Genomic DNA, 19,440 nt, shown 5'->3' with positions numbered 1-19,440 from the left:
TTAGAGCTCAAGCAGCAAATTTAGGAGCTCTTAGATAAAGAATTCATCCGCATTAGTTTCTCACCATGGGGCGCACCAGTGCTCTTTGTAAAGAAGAAGGATGGGAGCATGTGGTTGTGTATCGATTATCGAGAACTGAACAAGGTAACGGTCAAGAATAAATATCCATTACCAAGGATCGAGGATCTATTCGATCAATTGCAGGGAGTTACAGTGTTCTATAAGATAGATCTACGATCGGGGTATCATCAACTGAAGGTAAAGGATGCAGATGTTCATAAGACAGCCTTCAGAACCAGATATGGACACTACGAGTTCTTGGTGATGTCGTTTGGACTGACGAATGCTCCAGCAATTTTTATGGTCCTCATGAATCAAGTATTTCAGCCCTACCTAGATCAATTCGTCATAGTATTTATTGACGACATTCTTATTTACTCGAAAATCCATGAGGAGCACAGTCAGCATTAGGGTACAGTTTTGCAGGTCTTGTAGAGTCGCAAGTTGTTTGCAAAATTCAGTAAGTGTGAATTCTGGTTGGAGAAGGTAGTGTTTTTGGGTCATATAATATCTAGTAGTGTTATTGAGGTGGATCCAGCTAAGGTGGCAGATGTTAAGGAATGGGTTGAGCAGAAGAACCCGTCAGAGATCCGCAGTTTCCTAGGCTTGGCAGGCTACTACAGAAAATTTATTCAGGGGTTTTCCTTGATTGCAGTGCCACTCACTTCATTGACTAAGAAAAATGCTAAATTTTTCTGGAGTGATGATTGCGAGAAGAGCTTCGATACTTTGAAGCAAGCTCTTATCACAACGCCAGTTTTAGTCATACCATCAGGGCAAGGCAATTTTGTGCTATACACCGATGCATCTAAGCTCGGTTTATGCGCAGTGTTGATGCAGCATGGTCGGGTCATAGCTTATGCCACCAGACAGTTGAAAGTCCGTGAGAAAAATTATCCGACTCATGATCTCGAGTTGGTTGCCGTTATCTTTGCGTTGAAGATTTGGAAACATTACTTGTACGGCAAGAAATGCCAAATATTTACAGATCACAAGATACTCAAGTATTTCTTCACGCAGAAAGAGCTGAACATGAGACAAAGACGGTGGTTGGAGTTGGTAAAAAACTACGATTGTGAAATTAGCTACCATCCAGGGAAAGCTAATGTTGTGGCGGATGCATTGAGAAGGAAAGTAGCAGTCGTAGCACAGTTGTCGGCGCAGTAATCTCTTCAGTCAGAGATTCAGAGATTTGGCCTAGAAGTTTATCCTATGGACATAGCACCCAAGTTGTATAACCTGACAGTCCAATCTTCTTTGATAGACCGAATCCGTAGAGGTCAACCTTCAGATGAACAGTTACAGAAATGGAGACTGCAGGATGAGGCCAAGGACAGTGTACTCTATATAGTGTCTGATGATATTGTTAAATACAGAGGGAGGATGTGGGTGCCCAATGTTGATTCGATCAGAGAGGATATTCTGACAGAAGCACATGCATCTCCGTATTATGTTCATCCAGGGGTTACCAAGATGTATAAGGATTTGCATATGTAGTATTGGTGGTCAGGTATGAAGCGAGACATCCGCTTATTTGTATCTGAATGTCTCAGTTGTCAACAAGTGAAAGCAGATCATCAGAGACTAGCAGATATGCTTAAGCCACTCCCTATTCCCGAGTGGAAATGGGAGAATATCACTATGGATTTCGTGGTTGGTTTGCTGAGGTCAGTTAGAGGATCCAATGCCATTTGGGTTATAGTGGATCAATTTACTAAGTCGTCACACTTCTTGTCAGTAAAGACGAGTTTCTCCATGACACAGTATGCATACCTCTATATCAGAGAGATAGTCCGATGGCACGGGATCTCATGTTCTATTGTGTCCGACAGGGACCCAAGATTTACATCGTCCTTTTGGAAGAGTTTATATGCAGCCACGAGGAAGAAGTTGCTATTCAATACAACATTCCACCCTCCGACAGATGGCCAGTATGAGCATGTGATCTAGATTCTGGAAGATCTGTTGCGAGCCTGTGTGATAGATTTCCATGGGAATTAGGAATCGAAACTACCTCTAGTGGAGTTTACCTACAACAACAGTTTTCAATCATCGATAGGTATGGCTCCCTACGAAGCATTGTATGGAAGGAAGTGCATATCGCTGATTCATTGGGATGAAGTCGGTGAGAGATCAGAACTTGGCCCAGAGATTGTTTAGCAGACCGCAGACATAGTGGTCAAGATCCGAGACAGGATGAAGATCACCCAGAGTCGCCAAAAGAGTTATGCTGACAAGAGAAGAAGGGATCTTGAGTTTGTTGTAGGAGATCACGTATTCGTGAGAATAGCACCTATGAAGGGTGTTATGAGGTTTAGAAAGAGAGGCAAGCTGAGTCCGAGATTTATTAGACCATTTGAAATTCTTGACAGAGTTGGGACACTTGCTTATCGTGTAGCCCTACCTCCTAATCTGGCCAGAGTACATAACGTATTTTACGTCTTGATGCTGAGGAAATATATAGAAAATACTTCGCATGTCTTAAGTTTTGAGCCGTTGCAGTTGGCTCCGGATCTGTCGTATGAGGAAAGACCTGTCCAAATTCTAAACAGACAAGAGCAGAGGCTTCAGAACAAGGTGTGGTCAAAGTCCCGTGGCTGAATCAATCAGTGGATGAGCCCATTTGGGAGGCCGAAGCAGACATGAGAAGCTGCTACCTAGAATTGTTTGGTAAGATTTAATTTCGAGTACTAAATTTATTTAAGTGGGGGAGGAGTTGTAGAGCCCAAAATCAGTACTCGTAAAACCCATGCAATTATTTAAATTGTTAAATTATTTATTTAAGTTTAAAATGATTTTTAACGGTGCATGACTTACGATTTGCATTATTTTAAATTATTTAATTTTATTGATGCACGTTAAAATGTTTTCTTGAGTTTCATGTTTCAGGCGAATATTCGTATAACGACCCGAAAATCAGTTAAATACGCGGGACGGACCGGAGTTTGGAGATTTAAGATAAAATTAATAATAGGAAAGATATTCCTAAATTTAATCTAAGTCAAAGAATAACTTAATTTAAAGAAAAAGAATGTCCATGGGATTTAATAAATTAATTAGAGCTAAGTTGGTAAATAAGTTCTTTAGGTTAATATTTAATTAAAGCTTAAATTAAAATATTTAAACATATGGGGATGAATTAATCTAGGTATAAAATATTCAAGAAATTAATCATAGCATTTGAATATTTAAATTTGAGGTCATGCCTGCCATGCAAGATTCTAAACAAGATTCTAAACTAAATTAATTTGTCAATGTATTAAAATATAGATAATGGAGGTTTAAAATCTTAAACAATTAAAATACAAGATTTAAATAACATTGTATCATACAAATTAGTAACAATATCGGTCAATTCAAAAAGGTAGTAAAATTATTCAAACCATCTCTAATTGCACTTCAAGGTGAATTCAATCCCCCATTTTAATTCACTAGTTAGTAGTAAATTCAAATACTATTATACCCATCATTGTTCCTCAAACCATTATTTAGCAAACTATCGTACACATACAGTAGGAATAAAAAAAAATTAACGGCAGCTAGGGGAGGAAGTATTTCAAATGCTATTCAACACCTTCACTTGTAACCTCCCAACTTAATGCATATTATTACACCTTTAACACCCTAATAACACTCATATTCATTGTCTAGCAAATCCACACTCTCACCTTTGAAAAATATCAGAAATAGGTTACTGAGATCGTGAGTTAGCAGCAAGAATGAATGAATAAGAACAGCTATAGCAAGGGTGAAGAAACATTTCAAATTCCCACTTGTAACTCTCAACTAAATGCAATTCAAGACTCACTTAACACCTCCTATAATTCCCATCTCTATGGTCTAGCAATCACACACCATTACCTTCGAAAATCATCAGAAAAACACCAGCTAGAATCGTGAGAAAACAGCTGAAGAACAAGGAAGAAAACCAACTCCGACTCCGCCGCTCGTATTCGTCGTATTGATTTGTTTTAGTGTCAAAACAAACTCCAGGCATGTATATGTTGTTTCTTTGCTCTTCAATCAAGTCCTATAGATATTTTTAAACCATTATATATGCATGATTCAAGCAATAAATCGAAAATGACATCAACATTTCCAAGTAAAAATCTGCACAGAATTTTCTCATTTCTTTTGGTTCAACTTCACGGTTTGGTTGCTTTTCTGGATTACAGGTAGTTGCTCGATTCCAGGCTTCCATGGCTGCTTCTAGGCATGATTTAGAGTGTGTTAGGGTGTTATTAGTCCATTGGTTTACACCCATAACCTCACAAATACAGAAATGACAGCAACTTAGTTCCAAAGATACAGATTTGAGCCATGGTTCTTGTTATTGGTTGGTTAAGGAGTGTGTTCTAATCTTGGCTGTCCTAAGGACTGTAGCCATGGTTAGAACCCTTCCATACCATGTCTAGGATGTGACCAAGGTGTCTTTTCAAGTTTTGGTTCATGGTTCCCTCAAAACTTTTAAGCAACAACACAAGTGCATAATTCGAATTTTCCATTTCCTGTGTTAGTGTATTTTCGGTTTTGGGGTGTGGTTTGGATTATGGTTGGCTCCTAGCCCATAGCCATGGTTCATACAACACTCCATCATGTCTAGATCGAGCCATGGTCGATCAAATGGCCCTTGGAACGAGACAAGACAGTAAAACATTTCAATACATCTCACTGCACATAATTTTGTGTCCTCGGTAGAAGCTTGGTAATGTCCTGAGTTTTTTGCTTGGGTTGTGGTTGGCTTTTAGCCCTTATCCATGGTCCAAGCCATGCCTTAGGATGTTGGTAAGAGTCTCTGGTCGATGGTTCAAGCCAAGGGCCATTATTTTCAGTGTTTACTTCACATATACACAAACTGCCACTGCTGCATTTTGACAGCAACTATGAGTTCGGTTCATGAGGTTGGTTTGAGTTCTTGGTTGGCTTTTAGCCCATGGCCTTGGACTGGACACTACCTTAATGAGTTAGGAAAGTCGTGTTTTTGGCCGTTCGCGATTTGGTCGAGTTTAGAGGTCGTACGAGAATTTACGGTGAAAGGTGCGAAAATGACTCTCGAAAGAGTGTTTTATGGTTTTGAGTTCCATTCACCTATTTTCATGTTTTACAGTCCTTGTGCATATTTTTCAGTATGTTTGGGGTATTTTTAATCATGGTTAAACGTCGGTTTAATGTTGGTTCGAGTTGGTACATGCCATGATTAAAAATCAAGTTGTTGGTCCGAATCGTCTCGTTTTTGGTTCAACTGTCAAGTTTTGGGCAAGTTAAGATTTATTGCATGTGTCACATATTAGTAGTAAGTCGCAGCAAGCCTGGGAACGATCCAACTCATCCGGTAAAAATAAGGTTATAGTTATATTACGTGCATAAAAATATAAAATATTTATTTTTGAGATATATGCGATATGTCTTGTGGCCACCTTACGCTTATGGGTTTGGAAGTCGGTAGGCGCAACCGAGGACCTCTCCACCCGGTGACTTACGACCGGTTTATGATTATGTATGGGTACGGACATCCAGTCCAAGGGCTGTGATTGATCTCTACCGCCCAGTATACTGTGGTTTAGTCTGATCAGGCGCTTACGTTATGTTATGGGCCACTTGCTTAGAAACATTATCTCTACCAGAAAATTATGATATGACATGACAGAGCTCTATTGAGCAAAGCTTTTACGTATGATTTTCAGATATGCACGTAGTTATAATTATTCATGATACGATTTTCACCATGCGCTTTACGATACTATATTTTTACGTTGCATGCGATTTTATGATATATTTACTTGTTATTCACGATATATACATGTTGAGTCTTTAGACTCACTAGACTTGATTGTTGTAGGTACTGATGAGGTCGAGACGGAGGGCGTAGACCAGTGAGCGATCTTGTGGCAGCAGTAGTAAACCCGAGGACCTCATGTTTTAATTTATGCACCTTTTATTATTCAAACTCAGTTTTAATACGTTGGATTATTTTTAAATTGTTGTTTGAAAACAATATTTGCTTCCGCTGTTATTTTAAAGTTAAAATTATTTACATGTTTATTTTATAAATTGGGCAAGTTATTTATTTATTTAGAAAATTTTTAATAATTCCGCAAAATTATGAATACGAAATACGGGCCTTTACAGTTGGTATCAGAGCCTATGATCTTGTAAAGGGTTGTACTACTACTGCTCTCGAGAAGCTCATGAAGTCACGCCTTCGGTCTGTAAGTTTTACGTTTACGCACTTTGTTTAAAGCATGAAATATTTTAACAGCATGTTTTCATGAAATATTTTACGTTCAGATTTTGATTATGCAGTATTTATTTAAATTTAAAGAAATAATGTAATTATGCATGTTGGTTACGTTTGGAATTGGAAATGTCTAAGAATTCAAATATTGGGCTTTAGGAGAAGTTGAAAATGATTTGACTATATTAATTTTTTAGGTCAGTAGTACTGATGTCCTCCTTATGGGTCATAAGTTAATCTTGAAAATTATGAATGCTTTTGGGACTTGTAGAATTTCTAAGAAATTATTGATGGTTCTTGGTTGCTAGTCGAGTAAATTTTTGAGGATTTCATATAAGCAATAGCGATTCGAAGACTACGACAATCTTTAGGATTATAAATGTACAATTTGAGGATTTTAAGTATCTATGGAAATGTAAGATTAATTATGAGAATTTATTTAGGATACATGCTCTACCTAGTTAGATTTAAGGATGGAATTGCATGAATTGAGAATTTTAAGGACCTAATTGTAATAACTAATAATTTGAGGACCTAAGTGAAAAAAAAAAAAATTCTAAGGGACTATTTTTGAATTTACCAAATTTTGGGGATTAAATTTTGAGTTCGAAAATTTAAAAGTTTAATGAGGTAAAGATGGAAAATTTTATGGGGACAATAATGCAAATTTCGAAGAGTTATAGGACCAAAATGTAAATTTGGAGAACTGTAAGGGCCAGATTGCAACTTTCAAAATTTTTAAGGATTAAATGCGAACTTTTGAGGAACACTTGGGATTTTGAGTATTTATAGAAATGTAAGACGTGTTATGAGAATTAATTTTGGGTTTAATAAACTTAATGCTATTGAACCTTATGATACGGGAAATCTATAAACTGAAATTGGGAATACTGAGAACTCATGGGTAATTGTGGAATTTTCGGGATTTAAAAAAAAAAATTCTTGAGATGAGAATTGAAAGGTTTAAATGATAAGAATTTTCGGTAATTTAAGCTTGGAAAGATGATTAGAACCTCGAAATAGCTGGATTATAATGTTATAAGGAATGACAATCAAGGACACTGTAAGATGAATAAATCTTGGGCTTGAAAATTTAAGCGTTGGTGATATAACGTCGTGGCAAATTAAGAATTTAAAGTGACGACAAGTTAAAGTAAAAATTTATCGGTTAGCTAAGTTATAAGAGTAAACATTGAGTTAGCGAATTTTTTTGGGAATTTAAGTTTGATGTGTCGTAAGTTTTAACAAGGATCTTAACTGTTAAAATTATACATTTGGGGGAATTTGATTTTTCTAGAAAGTTGAGTATGATGGATGGTTAGGTTACTCGATAGACGCATGTAAGAATTGAATTAGACACCTTATCTTGAGGAATTTTGAAAGTCATTAAGAAATTTGGGACTAAGCGGATATGTGGGCTGGAGTTATACTATCTAATATTATTTGGGTTGCATAAGCTTGAATTTCAAGATTTATAAGATAGGTGTTCATACATAAGTTTTGGGTGAAATAAAAACAAAAAGAGAATTAGAGGCGTTCAACATAGAGTACCAATGAACTAACATTAAGATTTTAATTGAGTAAGAAATCCGAAATCTTGATATGGGAATTTTAGAACTCTATGGGTGATATGAGCGAAGTTGAATTATTAGAGTAAGTTTATCGCTAACATGAGATAACTTATTAAGTTTTATACACTAGACTTAATTAAGCATTGATGATACTTAAGAATGCGACATTTGTTTCAATGAGGAAAGTCCAGAGTCTTAGGCCTCAACTATATTGTAATTGGAAAGAAAATGGTTTAAGCATATAATATAATTGAGACTTGAAGGGCTTTAAAATATTGGTAGAAGGTCGATGTTGTATAATTGGGTTTTATGGATTAACGTTATTTGAGGTTTAAGATTTGCAACAATTTTATATTTGGGGTATACTCGTAAATAGTTAAGTTATATAAGTTTGGGCTGTAAGATAAAGATTCGATTCAAGGATCTTAGACTAATTTTGTTATGGAGTTGAGATAAGATTTAACTTTTAAGTGTATCACCGAGGATAGAAGTTGATCAATAACCTTTGGTGCTAAGAGTCTTTAAGTTGAACTGCATAAATGCTAATGTAATAGGTCGTTGAACATTACGGATATAGTATAAGGAAGGTAAGACATGATAAGTTTGAACCACCAATTCTAATATTGGGAACGATGAGAAAAGTCAGAATTCGAGGTCATAGTAAAGTAAAGCTAAGTTACCATAAGCCGTTTTAAGTTGCGATTCGCAAATGAGATTTTTGGTAGGCAATCTAATTAGGATTGAAGAAACGTAAGGACAGCCTATGACTTAATTTTTATCAGAGTAGTGCAGCGGTAGCGTGGATTGTTGGGATAATAGAATTAAGAATCTAAACTTTTGGATTATCGAGGATTAGCGAATTTCGGGGACGAAATTCAATTTAAGGGGGGAAGATTATAACGACCCGAAAATCAGTTAAATACGCGGGACGGACCGGAGTTTGGAGATTTAAGATAAAATTAATAATAGGAAAGATATTCCTAAATTTAATCTAAGTCAAAGAATAACTTAATTTAAAGAAAAAGAATGTCCATGGGATTTAATAAATTAATTAGAGCTAAGTTGGTAAATAAGTTCTTTAGGTTAATATTTAATTAAAGCTTAAATTAAAATATTTAAACATATGGGGATGAATTAATCTAGGTATAAAATATTCAAGAAATTAATCATAGCATTTGAATATTTAAATTTGAGGTCATGCCTGCCATGCAAGATTCTAAACAAGATTCTAAACTAAATTAATTTGTCAATGTATTAAAATATAGATAATGGAGGTTTAAAATCTTAAACAATTAAAATACAAGATTTAAATAACATTGTATCATACAAATTAGTAACAATATCGGTCAATTCAAAAAGATAGTAAAATTATTCAAACCATCTCTAATTGCACTTCAAGGTGAATTCAATCCCCCATTTTAATTCACTAGTTAGTAGTAAATTCAAATAATATAATACCCATCATTGTTCCTCAAACCATTATCTTAGCAAACTATTGTACACATACAGTAGGAATAAAAAAAAATTAACGGCAGCTAGGGGAGGAAGTATTTCAAATGCTATTCAACACCTTCACTTGTAACCTCCCACCTTAATGCATATTATTACACCTTTAACACCCTAATAACACTCATATTCATTGTCTAGCAAATCCACACTCTCACCTTTGAAAAATATCAAAAATAGGTTACTGAGATCGTGAGTTAGCAGCAAGAATGAATGAATAAGAACAGCTATAGCAAGGGTGAAGAAACATTACAAATTCCCACTTGTAACTCTCAACTAAATGCAATTCAAGACTCACTTAACACCTCCTATAATACCCATCTCTATGGTCTAGCAATCACACACCATTACCTTCGAAAATCATTAGAAAAACACCAGCTAGAACCGTGAGAAAACAGCTGAAGAACAAGGAAGAAAACCAACTCCGACTCCGCCGCTCGTATTCGTCGTATTGATTTGTTTTTGTGTCAAAACAAACTCCAGGCATGTATATGTTGTTTCTTTGCTCTTCAATCAAGTCCTATAGATATTTTTAAACCATTATATATGCATGATTCAAGAAATAAATCGAAAATGACAGCAACATTTCCAAGTAAAAATCTGCACAGAATTTTCTCATTTCTTTCGGTTCAACTTCACGGTTTGGTTGCTTTTCTGGATTACAGGTAGTTGCTCGATTCCAGGCTTCCATGGCTGCTTCTAGGCATGATTTAGAGTGTGTTAGGGTGTTATTAGTCTATTGGTTTACACCCATAACCTCACAAATACAGAAATGACAGCAACTTAGTTCCAAAGATACAGATTTGAGCCATGGTTCTTGTTATTGGTTGGTTAAGGAGTGTGTTCTAATCTTGGCTGTCCTAAGGACTGTAGCCATGGTGAGAACCCTTCCATACCATGTCTAGGATGTGACCAAGGTGTCTTTTCAAGTTTTGGTTCATGGTTCCCTCAAATCTTTTAAGCAACAACACAAGTGCATAATTCGAATTTTCCATTTCCTGTGTTAGTGTCTTTTCGGTTTTGGGGTGTGGTTTGGATTATGGTTGGCTCCTAGCCCATAGCCATGGTTCATACAACACTCCATCATGTCTAGATTAGGCCATGGTTGATCAAATGGCCCTTGGAATGAGACAAGACAGTAAAACATTTCAATACATCTCACTGCACAGAATTTTGTTTTCTCGTTAGAAGCTTGGTAATGTCCTGAGTTTTTTTGCTTGGTTTGTGGTTGGCTTTTAGCCCTTAGCCATGGTCCAAGCCATGCCTTAGGATGTTGGTAAGAGTCTCTGGTCGATGGTTCCAGCCAAGGGCCATTATTTTCAGTGTTTACTTCACATATACACAAACTGCCACGGCTGCATTTTGACAGCAACTATGAGTTCGGTTCATGAGGTTGGTTTGAGTTCTTGGTTGGCTTTTAGCCCATGGCCTTGGACTGGACACTACCTTAATGAGTTAGGAAAGTCGTGTTTTTGGCCGTTTGTGATTTGGTCGAGTTTAGAGGTCGTACGAGAATTTATGGTGAAAGGTGCCAAAATGACTCTCGAAAGAGTGTTTTATGGTTTTGAGTTCCATTCACCTATTTTCATGTTTTACAGTCCTTGTGCATATTTTTCAGTATGTTTGGGGTATTTTTAATCATGGTTAAAAGTCGGTTTAATGTTAGTTCGAGTTGGTACATGCCATGATTAAAAATCAAGTTGTTGGTCCGAATCGTCTCGTTTTTGGTTCAACTGTCAAGTTTTGGGCAAGTTAAGATTTATTGCATGTGTCACATATTAGTAGTAAGTCGCAGCAAGCCTGGGAACGATCCAACTCATCCGGTAAAAATAAGGTTATAGTTATATTACGTGCATAAAAATATAAAATGTTTATTTTTGAGATATATGCGATATGTCTTGTGGCCACCTTACGCTTATGGGTTTGGAAGTCGGTAGGCGCAACCGAGGACCTCTCCACCCGGTGACTTACGACCGGTTAATGATTATGTATGGGTACGGACATCCAGTCCAAGGGCTGTGATTGATCTCTACCGCCCAGTATACTGTGGTTTAGTCTGATCAGGCGCTTACGTTATGTTATGGGCCACTTGCTTAGAAACATTATCTCTACCAGAAAATTATGATATGACATGACAGAGCTCTATTGAGCAAAGCTTTTACGTATGATTTTCAGATATGCACGTAGTTATAATTATTCATGATACGATTTTCACCATGCGCTTTACGATACTATATTTTTACGTTGCATGCGATTTTATGATATATTTACTTGTTATTCACGATATATACATGTTGAGTCTTTAGACTCACTAGACTTGATTGTTGTAGGTACTGATGAGGTCGAGACGGAGGGCGTAGACCAGTGAGCGATCTTGTGGCAGCAGTAGTATACCCGAGGACCTCATGTTTTAGTTTATGCATTTTTATTATGTTTAAACTCAGTTTTAATATTATGTTTAAACTCAGTTTTAATATGTTGGATTATTTTTAAGTTGGTATTTGAAACAATATTTCCTTCCGCTGTTATTTTAAAGTTGAAATTATTTACATGTTTATTTTGAAGCAAGTTATTTATTTATTTAGAAAAATTTTAATAATTCCGCAAAAATATGAATACGAAATACGGGCCTTTTCAATTCGATACGGGATCGGGAAAAGAGACTGACGACGATTTAGACAATTTACGAAAAATTTGGTATTTTATTTCAAAACAATAAAAGTAGTATTTTAAATGATTTATGAATTTTTAAGTATTTTAAAGCTTAATTTAATTATTAGGTGATTTTAAGATTTTAAAGTTTCAAAGTTATCACTTGAGTATTTTATTCTAAATTATGGGATTTTTAGTAAAAAATTAATAATGGGTTAGTTTTCTTAATTAACAAGTTAATTATTAATTAAACCCTTAATACCCCCACTAACCCACTAACCAACCAGCCATTAACACACACAAACACACGTTACACTCACACACACATGCACATATACACACACACACACTTGGCCTTTGTACACAAACAAATCTCTTGCACCCTTTCATTTCTATATGGAGAGAATTTGGAGGGTTCTTAGGCTCTTTCTTCAGCAGCCTCATCTCCACCTTTTTCCTTCAAAATTTCAGCAACCTCACGTTGATTTTAATAGAAAAATTGTGCCTCAAGTCGCTCGGATCGCTTTCTGCACCGCGTCGCTTCGTTATTCGCCGTATCGTGAGTTTTAAATATCAAAGGCATGTATATTCTTTCTTTTTCACATCAATCTTGTCATAGTAATTATTTTGATGTATATTGCATGAAAAACATGTGTCTGTTATGCAAAAGTTTGAGCAAAATTGTTTGAAACGATTTTTGATCTCAAAAACCTAGTCTGCTGTATTTTCGAATACTGAGAATTTTCGGTCGATTTTCTGAAAAATATTTCAACATATAAAACGTAGAACTTTTTGATACATTTGATTTGACAGTAAATTCGTAATTTTTGGAAAATAAACGAGTATGTTATGATCATTTTTGTGGGACTGCTCAAGCTATAAAAATTTCTGTGTCACAAAATCCGTCACCTTCTGTTATTTTAAATTCTGAGACTTATAGGTTGGTTTTCTGGAACTGTTTTCAACATATGATTTGTATTACTATGTGTTATCTTTAATTTGACAGTAAATTCATAATTTTATGATAAGAAATGAGAGAGATATGATTTTATCATAAACTCACTCAAGCTGTGAAAATTTGTGCATGTTCTTCATGTTTTCTCAAGTTTAATTGCAGGTTTCGTTGGGATTTCCTGAATCTTTGCTGCTATGGTTAGGGCAGAATGTCCAGAGTGTTCCAACGAAGCCCTCGATGTTTTTAAGTATGTTCGACGTGCAAAAGAAAAATATTTGATGTTTTTGAGGTATGTTAAATGTTTTGTGACCAATTATGAACGTGTTTGGAAGTCGGTGAACGTGACCGAGGATCTCTCCACCTCGGTAAAGTATGACCGGGTTTAATCAAGATTGGAAGGCGGTAAAGTATGAAAAGGGACCAATCCATCCGGTAAAGTATGACCGGGGATCTTATGTATGTGGTAGTGTACATCCCTGCCAGTCCAGTACTGTGGTTTAGTCTGATCAGGCGCATTTATGTATGAGTCACTTTCTTTGAAACATATCTCTACGCAAAATGATTATGTTTATGCATGTCCAAGTATGTACGATTCAAGTATGTTTATGTAAAGTTTTACGATATGATGACACGTCTACGTTTATATAAGTACGTTCAAGTTCAAGTATATACGTCCTACTTTAAAATGCATGTGATTTTATTATATATTACTTGTTATTCTCAGTTTATACTTGTTAAGTCTTTAGACTCACTAGACTTCATATATGCAGGTGAGGACGAGTACGAGTAGACGAGGGGTGGGGACCAATGAGCCTGCTCGGACTGCGCGGAGGCTAAACTAGAGGACAACCTACATTTTTAAGTACTTTATGCATGTTTCAAATACTTTGATTTTATGAGAATATTTTACATTGTTTAAACGAATACTTTTTGCAAACTTTGTTGGTAAATGTTTTTATTTCAATTATTTTTAGATGAGCAGTTTATTTTTTTCTCAATTTGGAAGATTTTTCTTTATTCAAGAAAATTTTTATTTTTTCGCAAATTTCAATTATTTTAAAAGTACGGTATGTTACAGAACGGACCAAAAGTATCTTGCACAGACAAGACTAAATGGTCAAAGACTCCACAAAAATCAATTTCCTCGGGGACCATACAAAAGCAAAAAATTCCCTGGTAGAGATAAAGCAGACATGTGATCCAACCACTCCACTAGTGGATGATGAACCACCACTAAACGACATTTCTACTAACTAGTCGAAGATGGATTACTCAACCACCTATAAAGACAAGCCATTAACTAGTGGTTGAAAAGACCACCACCCATAAGATATTTTCGACCATAACTGGCAGAATAATTAAAAGATTTGAAGTTCGGATTTCAAATCCACCAAATGTTCTATAAATGCCAAAACAAAAGGAAGATGAATGCATCATTCAACCTTTTCATTTTTCTCTCAAAATAAACTTGTAATAGTTCTCTTTATTATATGTGAGTGGAAGTTGCTATGTAATAATAGTTTGTATGTTTGAATAAAAAAACCAATGTTTACTGCCCTGCTCTCGTATTATTTTTAAATTTAACTATTCTACTATACACTCTGAGGCAGGAAACGAAATAGATTTTTGTTAGATATTGTTGAAGGGAACTACTTCAGGAACCATTTGTTTCGACTGCATTGTTAGGCTGTGAGAGTCAATCTGTAAAACACCGTGGATGCAACCCGCGACACTACAGTCAAAGAAATAAACTGTTCAATTTATTTTACAGAAGCATAATAGATCATTAAAAATAAAAATAAAAATTTAATCAAGGTATATATGTTGGAAACCTTGTGTAAAACCTAAATGAAACTAAGGTTTATGCATTTATTTACAATTTTCCATTAATTAAACTACATTATTGAAATTTTAAATGGCTTTATATATCAAATATTTTCTTATATCATTAATCGCAAAATCTAATAGACAGATTAACATTAGCACTCACTTTTTGATAATATTACACAACAGAAAAATACCATAATATACACTATTATTATAATAATAAACTTTGTATTATTAAATCGATTGTAAATCATTAGTATCAGTCTCAAGATTAACATTACCCTGAAAATGAAGTATAAAAAATTGATCAAAACTAAGATTAAAAAATAAATAAATTTATTTTAAATTCATACATTGATTTAGGTCTTTCATATTTTTATCGGTAAAATTAAAGCACAATTAAGTTCATCAACATGATTTTTAACTTTAAATATGTGCGCCCGCAAATTTTAAGTAAAGTTAACTTTATAAACTTACGGTTTATAGCTTTAATGTATATATTTCACCTCCCAAACCAATTAATGTACAAATTATGAAGCCTAAAAAGCTTCGTATTGTTGAACCTCCAATCCATTCAAAACAAAGTATATCTCATCTGTGCGAAGATGCAAACTATCACCAGAGACAAACTCATGCTTAATCCCTTCCAATTCAATCAAACTACATCCAGCACTTTTCTTGATCCCCCATCTACTATCCCTCAATCTCCGTACATTCGTCAAATCCTCCCACCTCTCCGCATTCGCGTACATATGAGCCAAAAGCGAGTAAACCCCACCATCTCCTGGCTTTACCTCCATCACACGTTTGGCAGCATCCTCCGCTACCTTGATATTCCCATGTATTTTACATCCTCCAAGCAATCCTCCCCAAACAAACACATCTCCACCCATTGGCATCGCCTGTATCAACTCCACGACTTCCTTGATTAACCCTGCACGTCCAAGCAAATCTGCCATGCATCCATAATGCTTCAATTCTCGTGGAACATTGTAAACACTCTCCATTTCCCGAAAGATCACCTTAGCCTCATTTATAAGCCCCGAGTGGCTGCAGCCCACAAGAACCCCTAAAATAGTCACTCCATCGGGTCTAATACCATCTTTAACCATTCTTGAAAAGTGCTGAAGCAACACTTTGCCATTTCCATGCATAGCCAGCCCAAAAAGCATAGCATTCCATAAAGATACATTCTTTACAAGACAGGAATCAAAGACGTCAATAGCAAACTCGATAGAACCACATTTTGCATACATGTCAACCAATCCAGTGCCCAGATACGAATCTAATCTAATCCCACCTCTCTCAATTTGATCATGTATTTTCTTCCCTTTTGTCAGCTCCCCGACCTGTGCACAAGCCGAAAGTACTGAAACCAGAGCTACATTGTCATAATTGACCCTCAAATCAACCATTTTATCAAACAAATCTATTGCCTCTACGCAATAACCTAATTTCGCGTACCCCGCCAGAAGGGTTCCCCAAGAAACCGAATCTCTATCAGGCATTTGATCGAACACCATCCTCGCCTTCTCAATCTCACCCGCCTTTAGAAACCCATTAATAATCACATTATAAGTCACCACATCTCTAAACATACTCTCCTCAAACACCTTATGGGCACGATCAACATCACCAAATCTAAGGTAAGCACAAGCCAACGAATTACAAACAAAAACATCAGCAAAGAACCCAAATTTCAACAACTCTGAATGAAGGGTCTCACCGAGTAGAATCATCACCCTCCCAAACAACCCGCAAGCTTTAAGAACAAAAGGGAAGGTGTGAAAATCAGGTGAGACCGATTCTCGGCGCATTTTTTTGAAAAAAAAAAAAGCATTACAAGAAGAGGAGGACAAGAAAGTACACGACCTGATGATGCAATTGTAGTTAAAAGTTGATGGATAGGGAATAAGATCGAAAACCCTGGTGGCGTATCCATTATTGGAGTATGAAATATCCATGGTTTGCGATTGGGTTGGTAAGAACGTAAGAAGTCGAAGAATTTTAGTGAGAAGAGGAACCGGGTGCAGGGAGACAAGCCCTCTGGTAATTGCCTGTGCATGAACTTGATGAATTTGGACAATGGTTTTGCAGTGATTTTGTAAGGTGTTTGTGAGATTCGTTGTTTGTATGCATTTAATTGGCATTGGTGTTTTTGGGATTCAGTTTTCAAAGTGTGTTATGTTCACTGGTTCATGTTTTGAAGATGATTTTTTTTACAAAATATAAATGTAGAAATAGTTTTTATTGTCAAATCACATAGAAATTCGTTTTGTAGAAAAATACCGATAGGTAAGATTTGTTGGTGCATCGAATTATTGTACCTAAGACACCACATAAGTTTAAAATTTTTCGTCTCGACATTCAAGATTTTGTTTGGGCGTCGTGTGTTTAACAAACATTCATAGAGCGTTTAGAATCATGCATTTGCATATAGAAATTTAGATTTAAAACTATTCGAGATTTTAAGCGGATATATCCCTTTTTGTATATAACAATGAACGGCTCTTTAAATTTGATCGTCTAAATAGGCTCACGATCAGAAACTGTCTTCTTCACTTGGATTACACTAGAAATCGCAAGCGATTTGTGTGTTGAGATTATGGTCTCCGAATTTCTAAAATTCTGATATGGAGAGGTGAGGGCCGAAATTTCTAAAATTCTGATATTCTAAAATCGGCAGCGACACGGCGGTTGATGGTAGGTGAGGGCCGAAATTTCTTTCACAAAAATATGTGAGTACCGAAACTTTATGGCATGGAGGAGAGTGTTTTTTCAATTTTTGTGTGCAAAGTTGTGTAAAAAATTATGATGTATGTTAAATGAATCCTAGTAGTGTATATATAGAGCGAGACTTCTAATCCAATTAAAAGTCTCTCTTACAAATAATCTAATTCTTTACCCTACTAAGACTCTAATTTCATTATATCAAATTTCTTATAATATTATTTATTATATTATGTGTTTGTCAACTTTTAACAACATATGATATATTTAATAATAATAATAAAATGTGTACATGTTTATTAGTAACCACTACTAGTACAAAAATTTAATTAGTAATTTCCAAACTCACTAAATAAATGATTCCGAACTCATTATAGCCCCGATCAATGATCTGAGAGCGTCAATGTATCAAGTATACAAGTCTTGTTCATATAACGAAAATCGAAAATTTTGAAGATCAAAATTTTCACTTACTATATTGGACATGTAATGCCCGAGATTTTTATCCTGTTAATCTGAGATGATTTATCGATAAATTTATATGATGATAGACGGACCATTCCGAGGCATGAATGGAGATCATGTATGAGTAAGAGGAAAGTGAGGCCAGAGGTTCTGGCGCATATGCGCGGATGTGGTGCGCGCATATGCGCCAGTTGTTCGGGAGCTGTATGTGCGAGACAGAACTTCTCGCGCATATGCGCGAGACAGGGCGCGCATATGCGCGAGAGGCTGGATTTCAAGATGTCGATTCCAGATATTGTGGCGCATGTGCGCCGAGAAGGGCGCGCATATGCGCGAGCTGACAGGAAGGCACGCGCCGAGACATAATGTCTCGCACATATGCGCCGAGGCGGGTCGCGCATATGCGCGAGACGTGTTTTGCAAAAAGTGAGCCACTTGGCTTGTGCATGCACGTGTAGGTATATATATATATATATAAATCTTCATTCCTCAATTAGAAATTTGAAGTTTACGGAAGATCCGTCCGTCCGATTTTCAATCCGACTTCAGTACTGTGTTCCTATCGACGCAGGCTCCCACTGGACGTAAGTTTTGTTACGTTTTGATATGTTTTGAAATTATGCTATTGTCAGAATTGAATAGGATTCCTATATGATGTTCTTGATACGTTCGACATCATAGTATCGAAGTCAGATTGAAAAACAGATTGATTACGAATTTGTTATGATTTTTCAGATTATATTGAGTGGTATTGGACAGATTTGAATTGTGACTGGCTTAGAGATTGTATTGGATATGGGTTATGATTGGTAATTGATATCTGTTGATATGGTATTTACTGGGATATTGAGATTGTGCCATTATGTCGATGATTTGAATCAAATTCAGATTAATCAGATTCAGTATTGAATTGAGAATGGAAGGTTGATATTATTATTCTCGATATGTCCTTTCAGATTTACAGAGACAATCTCGAGTTCAGAACTTCCGTTTCTTCAGACCGCGATTACAAACGAAAGGTATAAGTCAATGTGGTATTGGGAGATCGACACAAGTAGGATATACTTGTGTTTTCCTAAATCACATACTATTTTTTATTATTTGCATTGATTTGATTTGATATGCTTGTTCTATTGATGTATAGAGAGCATGTGTTTAGACGAGTGATCTTGTGACAGAAGTACCTGATAGTGGCGGGATCGCCACGGGCACATTGCACGATGTCACAAGATAGTGTATTGGCGATAGTGCCACAGTCTGTGACGGATAGGTCAAGACACTGGATGTTTGGTTATATCGACGTGGATAGAATCGGAGTTTCTTCTATTACTGTTGGTCGATATAGGAATACCAACTTCTGGAAACCGGGATCCCTAGACTAGGATTGAGTCTAGTCTGAGTCGTGGAGTCACGAGTATGATTGATAGTTTGATATTAAT

At 36.0% G+C, this 19,440-nt stretch overlaps 1 protein-coding gene across 2 annotated transcripts; it reads right to left on the bottom strand.

The window, feature by feature from the left end:
• Positions 1-15,264: 15,264 nt before the first annotated feature.
• On the bottom strand, positions 15,265-16,993 carry LOC140958422 (pentatricopeptide repeat-containing protein At5g61800-like). 2 transcript variants are annotated; one of them, XM_073415862.1, is made up of 2 exons: positions 16,679-16,812; positions 15,265-16,568 (listed from the first exon to the last, which is right to left on the bottom strand). In XM_073415862.1, exons 1-2 carry the CDS (start codon positions 16,746-16,748, stop codon positions 15,346-15,348), a joined length of 1,293 nt encoding a protein of 430 aa, XP_073271963.1. In that variant the 5' UTR covers positions 16,749-16,812; the 3' UTR covers positions 15,265-15,345. The 2 variants fall into 2 exon arrangements, with proteins under 2 accessions (XP_073271963.1, XP_073271962.1); XM_073415861.1 differs by having other exon boundaries at positions 15,265-16,993.
• Positions 16,994-19,440: the final 2,447 nt, after the last annotated feature.

This window comes from Primulina huaijiensis, chromosome 15, assembly GCF_012295235.1.
Source record: "Primulina huaijiensis isolate GDHJ02 chromosome 15, ASM1229523v2, whole genome shotgun sequence".
NCBI classification, from domain to species: Eukaryota; Viridiplantae; Streptophyta; class Magnoliopsida; order Lamiales; family Gesneriaceae; genus Primulina; species Primulina huaijiensis.
The sequence above is the reverse complement of the archived record's forward strand: the minus strand, read 5'-3'. Positions and strand labels throughout refer to the sequence as shown.